The sequence below is a fragment of the Schistocerca serialis genome, chromosome 1 (genome assembly GCF_023864345.2).
Source record: "Schistocerca serialis cubense isolate TAMUIC-IGC-003099 chromosome 1, iqSchSeri2.2, whole genome shotgun sequence".
NCBI classification, from domain to species: Eukaryota; Metazoa; Arthropoda; class Insecta; order Orthoptera; family Acrididae; genus Schistocerca; species Schistocerca serialis.
Genome location: NC_064638.1, coordinates 275,836,372 through 275,848,987, shown reverse-complemented (window position 1 = coordinate 275,848,987; position 12,616 = coordinate 275,836,372). Strand labels below are relative to the sequence as shown.

Sequence of the window (12,616 nt, the reverse complement as noted above, 5' to 3'; positions counted from 1 at the left end):
CTGTTACCCAAGGATTTCTACTAGCCCTCGTCTTTTTACCTACTTGATCCTCTGCTGCCTTCACTACTTCATCCCTCAAAGCTACCCATTCTTCTTCTACTGTATTTATTTCCCCCATTCCTGTCAATTGCTCCCTTATGCTCTCCCTGAATCTCTGTACAATCTCTGGTTCTTTTAGTTTATCCAGGTCCCATCTCCTTAAATTCCCACCTTGCCATCATAGGATTTCTATTTTGTGAAGAGCACAATTTTTAATTATTGTACATTTAAAGGAAGTTGCAACTCTTTCAATCAGTTTGAAATCTTATCAAGTTCTGACTTAATATCTGTGCAGCTTTTTTCAGATAGCACTTTATACAGATAACTGCATCTTCTGCTAAAGTCTGACAAGAGAATGGTTCAATCCCATATGTCGAAACCTATCCAGAAATTTTTCACACAGGACGAATGCACCGAAAGAAATACAGTGTCAACATTTTAGCTGTTAAGAAAAGATGTTAAAGTTACTAGTTTTTGCTGCATGAAGGATCAGTTATAGCAATTGCTTGTACAGCCGTTCCTGCCTAGGACATAAATCAGCGAATAAGCAGATGCAGGCATGACAAGAGGGCATATGCCATGTAGCATAAAGTCCCAAGTGCACACATGTGGATTTTAGGCACTTAAACCATACAGAAAATGTCTCAAATCATTAATTTTTAGAATAACTTTCACTTCATATCAACAGCTAAACTGCAGCAGATGTAATTGTTATACATGTGAATAGCAGGGGAAAGAAAGAAAGAAAATCAAGGCAGTTATGATGTTTCATTACAAACGACTTCCATCAGTCAGGACTAAGTTGGGGACATTAAATATTTCATAACAGTTCCTGTAGCACTGTTCTTATGATAATTTTTCACTAATGTATATTTTACTAACAATGAAGAAGTTTCTTGTTTATTCCCAGTAGTCACCACAAAAATGCTACGCGTTTATTGAGTGATAAAAACAAACATTTTCCTTGTGTCAGGCACATCTGATAAAAGAAAAATTAATGCATTCAGGCACTTCACAGTAACTAAGTTTTATTTAGAGAGATCATGAATGCAGTTACGAATGACAATGGTCACTGTTCTGCATATTGTGCTGTGTACTAAGCATACTTTATCAATTTTATAAAATGTGGTGATGCAAACTGACAAATCAGAAATGACTAAAATCTAAAAATACTGTTCTGCTATAAACTGAAATGAGAAAGAGCTATTGGAAACTGTACTGACAATTTTCTGAAAAATGCCTTACACTGCTGAAAAATTTAATGAAGACCTTTGGATGTAACATTGACAATCATTTTATCCTATTTTTCCAGGTTTTGCTGCATCAGTTACACAATTTTTGCAAGTACAAACATCCTTTGTTTTAATTTTTGCTTCTAATTTACCTTGATGTTCCTGGAGAGAGAGAGAGAGAGAGAGAGAGAGAGAGAGAGAGAGAGAGAGAGAGAGAGAGAGAGAGAGAGAGTGCTGCAGAAACAGTAATCCAGGGATGTTTATCAGTGGCATTCATGTATACCAATGAGTCACAGGATTCGACTGCAAAGCAGCTGACTTATTTCGTAATCATAAAAGTGTGAACTGCACAAAAGCTGACTGATTGGTTTTATACACAGCTTTTAGAAGATAAGAAGCTTCAGCTTTATGTCAGCTACGAATTTCTCGATAATTTCCTGAATCTCTTTAATGAGGTCGAGGAAGCCTGGAAATGGTAATATCACATACAATTCAGATCATGTAGTCTCCTAGATCTCCCTCGGTATGGTGCATTTACTATCACAAGCACTTATAAAGCTTTTGAATAGTTTTTCTTTCACATTTTTTTTTTTTTTTTTTTTCAAGTTTCATTATGGCACATATTTTTACTTCATGTAAACATTCAGATTTTATTAAATGTAACTGGCTTTGCACATTTAAGTGCTTTCTCTCTTCTTCATTTAACCGAAACGTTACAATCTTTTTTCTCACAGAAAGTTATTAATGTACATGTTTTCTTTGGCTAAGAAGGTATTGTATTGTTGTTCCTGACTTTAATTAGCACAACAATCATTGTAGAGATCACAACTCATGGAATCATCTGAATTATTTCCTGTTTCTTCTAACATTTCTACAATTTCTAATGAAATTGTTAACCTCATTGGAATGAATGTCCAAGAACTTAACTAGTAAAGAACACATATATAAGTCTTATGGAAAATTAAGCAATTTCAATTGCATACCATGTTTCATTGTATTTCATCTTTGCAAGGTTGAAAACATTATTGGATCCCAGATTATTGTGAAACTTTGGAACTTGCACAAAGACAGATGCTATTATGAAGCATAAACGACGGGAACAGAAACAAAATTAAAGGAAGAAAGATTGGAGTTTAATTTCCTGTCAACAACCAGATCATTGCAGACTGATCAGAAGCTTAGATTAGAAAAGGATGGTGAAGAAAAATCAGCTGTGCCTGTTTCAAAGGAACCATCCTGGCATTTGCCAGGAGCAATTTAGGAAAATCACAGAAAATTTAAATCTGCATGGTGGGACAGGGATTTGAACTGTCAGCCTCCTGAATGTGAATCCCATGTGCTAACACTTTGCAATACTGCAAAGGCAACTGCTAATTATTACTGACATTTAATGAGTAGCATATTAGAGCAAATTGTAACCGAACAATTTTATCTACATCTACATTTATACTCCGCAAGCCACCCAACGGTGTGTGGCGGAGGGCACTTTACGTGCCACTGTCATTACCTCCCTTTCCTGTTCCAGTTGCGTATGGTTTGCGGGAAGAACGACTGTCTGAAAGCCTCCGTGCGAGCTCTAATCTCTCTAATTTTACATTCGTGATCTCCTCGGGAGGTATAAGTAGGGTGAAGCAATATATTCGATACCTCATCCAGAAACGCACCCTCTCGAAACCTGGCGAGCAAGCTACACCACGATGCAGAGCGCCTCTCTTGCAGAGTCTGCCACTTGAGTTTATTAAACATCTCCGTAACGCTATCACGGTTACCAAATAACCCTGTGACGAAACGCACCGCTCTTCTTTGGATCTTCTCTATCTCCTCCGTCAACCCGATCTGCTACGGATCCCACACTGATGAGCAATACTCAAGTATAGGTCGAACGAGTGTTTTGTAAGCCACCTCCTTTGTTGATGGACTACATTTTCTAAGCACTCTCCCAATGAATCTCAACCTGGTACCCGCCTTACCAACAATTAATTTTATATGATCATTCCACTTCAAATCGTTCCGCACACATACTCCCAGATATTTTACAGAAGTAACTGCTACCAGTGTTTGTTCCGCTATCATATAATCATACAATAAAGGATCCTTCTTTCTATGTATTCGCAATACATTACATTTGTCTATGTTAAGGGTCAGTTGCCACTCCCTGCACCAAGTGCCTATCTGCTGCAGATCTTCCTGCATTTCGCTACAATTTTCTAATGCTGCAACTTCTCTGTATACTACAGCATCATCCGTGAAAAGCCGCATGGAACTTCTGACACTATCTACTAGGTCATTTATATATATTGTGAAAAGCAATGGTCCCATAACACTCCCCTGTGGCACGCCAGAGGTTACTTTAATGTCTGCAGACGTCTCTCCATTGATAACAACATGCTGTGTTCTGTTTGCTATAAACTCTTCAATCCAGCCACACAGCTGGTCTGATATTCCGTAGGCTCTTACTTTGTTTATCAGGCGACAGTGCGGAACTGTATCGAACGCCTTCCGGAAGTCAAGAAAAATAGCATCTACCTGGGAGCCTGTATCTAATATTTTCTGGGTCTCATGAACAAATAAAGCGAGTTGGGTCTCACACGATCGCTGTTTCCGGAATCCATGTCGATTCCTACATAGTAGATTCTGGGTTTCCAAAAACTACATGATACTCGAGCAAAAAACATGTTCTAAAATTCTACAACAAATCGACGTCAGAGATATAGGTCTATAGTTTTGCGCATCTGCTCGATGACCCTTCTTGAAGACTGGGACTATCTGTGCTCTTTTCCAATCATTTGGAACCCTCCGTTCCTCTAGAGACTTGCGGTACACGGCTGTTAGAAGGGGGGCAAGTTCTTTCGCGTACTCTGTGTAGAATCGAATTGGTATCCCATCAGGTCCAGTGGACTTTCTTCTATTGAGTGATTCCAGTTGCTTTTCTATTCCTTGGACACTTATTTCGATGTCAACCATTTTTTCGTTTGTGCGAGGATTTAGAGAAGGAACTGCAGTGCGGTCTTCCTCTGTGAAACAGCTTTGGAAAAAGGTGTTTAGTATTTCAGCTTTACGCATGTCATCCTCTGTTTCAATGCCATCATCATCCCGTAGTGTCTGGATATGCTGTTTCGAGCCACTTACTGATTTAACGTAAGACCAGAACTTCCTAGGATTTTCTGTCAAGTCGGTACATAGAATTTTACTTTCGAATTCACTGAACGCTTCACGCATAGCCCTCCTTACGCTAACTTTGACATCGTTTAGCTACTGTTTGTCTGAGAGGTTTTGGCTGCGTTTAAACTTTGAGTGGAGCTCTCTTTGCTTTCGCAGTAGTTTCCTAACTTTGTTGTTGTACCACGGTGGGTTTTTCCCGTCCCTCACAGTTTTACTCGGCACGTACCTGTCTAAAACGCATTTTACGATTGCCTTGAACTTTTTCCATAAACACTCAACATTGTCAGTGTCGGAACAGAAATTTTCGTTTTGATCTGTTAGGTAGTCTGAAATCTGCCTTCTATTACTCTTGCTAAACAGATAAACCTTCCTCCCTTTTTTTATATTCCTATTAACTTCCATATTCAGGGATGCTGCAACGGCCTTATGATCACTGATTCCCTGTTCTGTACATACAGAGTCGAAAAGTTCGGGTCTGTTTGTTATCAGTAGGTCCAAGATGTTATCTCCACGAGTCGGTTCTCTGTTTAATTGCTCGAGGTAATTTTCGGATAGTGCACTCAGTATAATGTCACTCGATGCTCTGTCCCTACCACCCGTCCTAAACATCTGAGTGTCCCAGTTTATATCTGGTAAATTGAAATCTCCACCTAAGACTATAACATGCTGAGAAAATTTATGTGAAATGTATTCCAAATTTTCTCTCAGTTGTTCTGCCACTAATGCTGCTGAGTCGGGAGGTCGGTAAAAGGAGCCAATTATTAACCTAGTTCGGTTGTTGAGTGTAACCTCCACCCATAATAATTCACAGGAACTATCCACTTCTACTTCACTACAGGATAAACTACTACTAACAGCGACGAACACTCCACCACCGGTTGCATGCAATCTATCCTTTCTAAACACCGTCTGTACCTTTGTAAAAATTTCGGCAGAATTTATCTCTGGCTTAAGCCAGCTTTCTGTACCTATAACGATTTCAGCTTCGGTGCTATCTATCAGCGCTTGAAGTTCTGGTACTTTACCAACGCAGCTTCGACAGTTGACAATTACAATACCGATTGCTGCTTGGTCCCCGCATGTCCTGACTTTGCCCCGCACCCGTTGAGGCTGTTGCCCTTTCTGTACTTGCCCAAGACAAGAAGTACTAAAAGAAACTGAAATCCACTTTATAAATTAGCATCACATTTTGCCATGTTATCTGCTTCCCGATATGCCATCAACCAAAGATATGTGCCCACCGAGTTGCGAATGCATTGTCTGCTACAGCTATGGCGCGGGTGTACAGTTATCCAGCTGCCTGACAAACTATGATCTTGGCAAATATTTACAACAAATAAATATATTAATTTCAGGGCAGGTTTTGACGTGTGACTAGACAGTTCCATTGTGAGGTTACAATTAAATGATAGTTATCACCTCACTTTAGACAAGATTTAAATACAAGATGAATATTGAAGCCTTCACACAAATAGAAAATTACCAAAAGATAAACATGATATTTAACAATAAAACAAACAGGATACCTCTGGACCACTGTCACACCGAATAGTAGCACCCACATCCTTCACCACGAAAAAAGGTTTAACATTTCTTACTTTTAAACACATTGTGGGAGCGAACAATGATCAATGTGTTACAAGTATTTACTATCAAAAACAGTCTTGATAATTTATCATGGGGACCGGTTTCAACCACTACTGTGGTCTGAAGATGACCGCAATAGTGGCAAAACCGGTCACCGTAATAAATAAATTGTGATCAAGACTGTTTTTGACAGTAAATATTTTTAACATTTCTGCCTATTATAAAATTCCTTGCTCTTCATGAATTGGCTATATGGTTAACAGTAATTTAGATTTGGTATACACCACATGATTTGTTTTTCTAATTTTTCCTGTCACTTCAGAATTTTTTGCTGTATTGTGCATGTAAAAAATGCCAAGGAGCATAATGGACTTAAGTTCACGTGAAACAGTAGGTCTTCCAATAGCTGACTGGTAACTTCAAGTCAAAGAAATGGAAGGGTGTATCCTGTCGTATAGTACTATCTCAAGTAAACAACTTGTTGCCGACATCTTATGAGCTGAGAAAAACCTTATAATTAGCTATGTCATAGATGATGTTTCATATATGCTTTGATAATATTACATTAAAGCTGCAGCAGTATTTGACTTGAGAAACACAGATATTATGCTTTATTATATTCATGCAGATATCTTTCAGATTATTAACTTCAGAGAAAAAAATAACCATCTATAAAGTAATTATCAGTACCTGCCAGACAGGACGTCCGGTATTTCCGGTGTTACTGCTATCCAAAACTTTCTTCACAATGTCATTCAAATCATCAGCAGTAAATCCTTCCTTCAGAAGAGTGAAAGTTTCTGTCGGCTGTACCAAATCCACTAAATCTGTGCCATTATTTTTAGCGTATTGATGCAGTGCATTCTTTGACGCATTTCCTTTGACCATAAGAATCCTGTTAAAAGATAGTGTTTGAAAGAGACTGGATATACAAATCTGTGATACACTACTTTGTGTTACAAATTCTCGACAACAATAACAGTTAAATAAGATTACTGTCAACTCACTAATGACAACAGATCAATTATAGAACTACTATGGCATTCATATATTATTCAGGAAGCTACCATTGAAAGCTCTAAATGGTTACATTATAGTTTCCTCTAGTCCTAGTATGTTTCATACTTTGGCATATAGTATATACACGTAACAGTGATCAAAACACCCAAATTTCCTCTTATATAACATAACATTCCTGAATTTACAAATAACTAAAATTGCAAGGTAAAGAAAAGAAAATAACTAATACCAGAGTGAACATTGGCAATGACAAATCTAGTACTTTTCTATGTAATATTTCAGTGTCGCCACATTCTAGGCTTCAGGAGAGGGGAGGGGCAATATCACACTTTATGAAAAACCCACAGTTGAGATGGTTATACTCAATCTTTGTCCAATAACCCAATGGAAAACCAGGTACAGCATATGTCACCTACTGAACATAATTAAGAAGAACAGATGGCAAATTGTAGTGATGAATTTTTATAGTAGGCAACGAGCGACGCTGCACTGTACTGTCCAATAAAAAAAGTTATACAACGTACTGTTGCTTATTAAATACATATTAAGACCAAAATGAGGTGTTTGATTCTGTTTCTGGTATCTACTTGTTTCAATATTTTGAGAATCTAGCTGTATTATCAGATTCTGACTTGATAAATCAATATACAAGCATACATAACCTACAATAGCAAAAAAATTAGCGAGAATATTTTACTTTCTGTTATCCAAACAAACTACGAAATAAAAATAAAAAAAATTGCATACATACTTTTGGATTACTGGAGACCACTCACTGAAAGGCATAACACACACACACACACACACACACACACACACACACACACCCTTTGAGGCATTTTGGCAGGTGAAATACGTTGTGTCAAGTGAGGTTACCGTCTCTGCAGTCACCGGTGAGGAGTCCTGGGTGGCTAGCAGGAGGCCAGATTTCTGGCTAGGAATGCGGGAAGGGAGGGGTGCCACGTGCACAGGCTAAGCATGTGATGCATGGTTGTCGGAACCTTCGTAAGCAGTGCATGCTGAAGGTGGCACTGTGACATGAATTTGGGAGGGGGTGACAGGTTGGAAGAAGGGGAAACTTGACTGGAAGGGGTGGAGACACGGGGCTACTGGAGATTGAGGCCACGACGATTATGGGAGTGAATGATACGTTCCATGGAGAACTCTGTGTACTTCAGAGAAGCTGGTGGTGGAAGGAAGGATCCAGATGACCCAAGTTGTGAAGCAGCTATTGAAATGGAGCATGTTACACTCAGCTACCGTTGTGCCACAGGGTGGTCAGTTTTGTTCTTGGCAACAGTCTGGTGGATGACCATTCATCCTGGTGGACAGATGGATGATAGTCGTACAGACCTAAAGAGATGTGCAACATTTGCAGCAGAGTTGGAATACGACATGGCTGCATTTGCAAGTGGTTCAGCCTCTGATGGGGTAGGATGGATAAGCCTGTGATAGGAGTGGAACAGGAAATGCTTGAGTGGGTTGTGCAGGTCTTGTAACTGTCTTCACAGAAATATGATCCCTGTGGCAAGGGGTTGGGAATGGGAGAGGTTTAGGGAAGGACTAGGATGTTGTGCAGATTGGGTGGGCAACTAACACCACTTTAGGAAGGGGTGAGAAGGATTTTGGGTAGGGTTTCCCCTCATATCAGGGCATGATTAGAGACCATCAAAGCCCTGATAAAGGATATGATTCAGTTGTTCTAGTCCAGGGTGATAATGGGTAGCACAAGAGAGCTCCTTTGTAGCTGATTCTGGGGGGTGGTCGGAGGACTGAGTTGTGTGAGGCCAACATCCAGGAAGGTGGCCCGTTGGATTGAGGAGGACCAGGTGAAAAGAATGGGAGATGTGTTGAAATTGTGAAGGAATGAGGATAGGATCTCTTGGCTTCAAGTCCAGATGACAAAGATATCATCAATGAACCTGAGCCAGACTATAGGCCCGTCCACATGCAACGATCTGTCTGCGCAAGTGTCTGCGCACATCACATCTGCACAGACAGATCGTTGCGTGTGGACAGAAGATTTGCACCAACCTGAGGTGTGTGCAAACCTGGAAGTTGGAGTTGGAGGTTTGAGCGAAACTTCTCAAATCTGTGGGTTCAAACCACATCTGCGCAGACAAGTTGGAGCGTGTGGACAGGAGAGCGCCGCAAATCTGGCACGAAACAGCTGTTTGCTCAGTCTAGTGTTTGTATTTGTGCGCTTAGGGTATTAAAATGGCTGATACTCGTCAGTGTTCGAGAGTTTGTAAGTGAATTCATTGAAATATATAGAAACCACCCATGTTTGTGGAAGATTAAAAGTAAAGAATATAGTGACAGAGACAAAAAGGCAGCAGCATACAATGCTCTAATTGAAAAATTGCGGGCAGTTGACACCTCGGCAAACAGAGAAACAGTTAAAAAAAATAAAATAAATAAAAAAAAAATTAAAAAAAAATATAAAAAAATTATTTGTTGCGAACTGGTGAAATTATTTGCGGATGGATGTCGAAACTTATAATTATCTCTTAAAGCTTGTAACCCCTCATATTATGAGAAAAAATACTTGTATGAGAAGGGCAATTTCTCCTCATGAACGGCTGGCGGTAACATTAAGATTCCTAGCAACAGGAAGGAGCTACAAGGATTTGGAATTTTCAACTGCAATATCGAAACAAGCGTTGAGTAAAATAATACCCAACACATGTGAAGCTATTTACGCTGTCCTGAAGGATGAGTTCATGAAGGCAAGCTAAGTAAATTAAGTCTGTCAGCGAACTGTTTACCAAAAAGAGTTATCCAAAGTTCAGAAATCTAGAAGATATGGTGTAAGATTAGATCAAGTGTACCAGCCAACGTTATGGTATTTTGATCTGCTTGGCTTTCTTAGTGATCAAGAAATGCCGAGACCAAGCAGGGGTACAATTGAAGATGAAATTGGAGTGTCAATGTGCCAGGAAATGGAACACGAGGTTCGCCCTGCAACTCTCGCAGTAAATGTACGTGAGAAAACTGCTTTCGCTTTAGCAACCACTGTCTACACCATTTTGACCGCCTTCTCTGTTTCTTGCGGTTGGTCTGAATGTTTTTTGCAACACAAGTTGCGAACACAGACCACAACAGAACTTCCTCCATTTCTATATTTCAAAATAACTGAAATAAATTTTTGATGTTTACAGGGAGCGTAGTCACTTGCCACGGATTTTTCTTTTCTACACCGACACATGGCGGGCGAGTAGTAGATTGGGGTTCGTGTCTTGTGAACACACCACATTTGCAGCGATCTTTTGCATGTACAGACATCTGCGCCAATGTCTGCGTAGACAGATCGTTGCGTGTGGACCGGGCTTATGGGCTGGGATTTTTGGAAGGCTAGGAAGGTTATCTCTACATGGCCCATAAACAGGGTGCCTTGTGGGTGCCCATGGCTGTGCTGTGGGTTTGTTTCCATAACTACCTTTCAAAGTAAAAGTAGTTGTGTGTCTGGAGATAGTTGCTAAGTTGTGTAAGGAAAGAAATAGTGGCTTTGGAGTTGAAAGGGCACTGGGAGAGCTACAGTTTCACAGCGAAATGATTAATATCTTTGAAGTGCAAGACTAGGTTTTGGGTAGCTGAATGGGGGTGTTTGTCAGCAAGGTGGAAATTCTTTGAGTGGGAGCACAATAGCCAGCTACAGTAAATATCCTCTGAGTAGTGAAGCAACTTAAATCACTTAAGAAAAGCAAGTCTTCTGGTCCACACTGTATACCGATTAGACTCCTTGCGGACTATGCTGATGCATTAGCTCCATACTTAACAATCATATACAACTGTTTGCTCGACGAAAGATCCATACCCAAAGACTGGAAAGTTGCACAGGTTACTCCAATATTCAAGAAGATTAGTAGTAGTAGTAGTAGTAGTAGTAATCCACTAAATTATAGCCCCATATCGTTAACGTCGATATGCAGCAGGACTTTAGAACATATTTTGAGTTCGAACATTATGAATTACCTTGAAGAAAATGGTCTACTGACACACAGTCAACATGGGTTTAGAAAACATCGTTCCTGTGAAACAGAAATAGCTCTGAAACTTCCTGGCAGATTAAAACTGTGTGCCCGACCGAGACTCGAACTCAGGACCTTTGCCTTTCGCGGGCAAGTGCTCTACCATCTGAGCTACTGAAGCACGACTCACACCCGGTACTCACAGCTTTCCTTCTGCCAGTACCTCGTCACCTACGTTCCAAACTTTACAGAAGCTCTCCTGCGAACCTTGCAGAACTTGCTAGTTCTGGCAGAAGGAAAGCTGTGAGTACCGGGCGTGAGACGTGCTTCGGTAACTCAGATGGTAGAGCACTTGCCCGCGAAAGGCAAAGGTCCTGAGTTCGAGTCTCGGTCGGGCACACAGTTTTAATCTGCCAGGAAGTTTCATATCAGCGCACACTCCGCTGCAGAGTGAAAATCTCATTCTGGAGAACTAGCTCTATTCACATGAAGTGTTGAGTGCTATTGACAAGGGATTTAAGCTCGATTTCATATTTCTTGATTTCCAGAAGGCTTTTGACACCGTACCACATAAGCGGCTCGTTGTGAAACTGCGTGCTTATTGAATATCGTCTCAGTTATGTTACTGGATTTGCGATTTCATGTCAGAGAGGTCACAGTACGTAGTAATTGGCGGAAAGTCATCGTGTAAAACAGAAGTGGTTTCTGGCATTCCCCAAGGTAGTGTTATAGACCCTTTGCTGTTCCTTATCTACATAAACGATTTGGGAAACAATTGAGCAGCCATCTATGGTTGTTTGCTATTGATGCTGTCGTTTATCGACTAATAAATCATCAGAAGATCAAAACAACTGCAAAACAATTTAGAAGAAATATCGGAATGGTGCCAAAAGTGGCAGTTGACCCTAAATAACGAAAAGTGTAAGGTCATCCATATGACTGCTAAAAGGAACTCAAACTTCGGTTACATGATAAATCAGTCTAATCTAAAAGCCGTAAATTCAACTAAATACCTAGGTATTACCATTACGAACAACTTAAATTGAAAGGAACACAAAGAAAATGTTGTGGGGAAGGCTAACCAAAGACTGCGTTTTAGTGGCAGGACACTTAGAAAATGCAACAGATCTACTTAGGAGACTCGCTCCACTAGGCTTGTCCGTCCTCTTTTAGAATATGCTGCGGGGTGTGGAATCCTTACCAGAAAGGACTGACTGAGTACATCGAAAAAGTTCAAACATGTTTTGTATTATCACGAAATACGGGACGAGTGTCACAGAAATGATACAGGATTTGGGTTGGAAATCATTACAAGAAAGGCGTTTTTTGTTGCAACGGAATCTTCTCACGAAATTCCTATCACCAACTCTCTGCTCCGAATGCGAAAATATTTTGTTGACACTGACCTAAATAGGGAGGAATGATCACTATGATAAAATAATGGAAATCAGCTTGTATGGAAGCATGGTATACGAGACTGGAGTAATGGAGAATTGTGAAGGTGGTTTGATGAACCCTCTGTCAGGCACTTAAATGTGATTTGCAGAGTATCCACGTAGATGTACAATGGGCTGTCCAGGATTGTTGGATTTTGGGGAACATATA

The 12,616-nt window shown here is 40.1% G+C and overlaps 1 protein-coding gene across 1 annotated transcript in view; it reads right to left on the bottom strand.

Moving 5' to 3' along the window:
• LOC126468060 (probable maltase) overlaps positions 1-12,616 on the bottom strand; it is a 39,536-nt gene that overhangs the window by 20,541 nt on the left and 6,379 nt on the right. Inside the window, exon 6 of the mRNA XM_050096520.1 lies at positions 6,711-6,915. Coding sequence (XP_049952477.1) covers positions 6,711-6,915 — 205 coding nt within the window. The remainder of the gene's footprint in view (positions 1-6,710; positions 6,916-12,616) is intronic.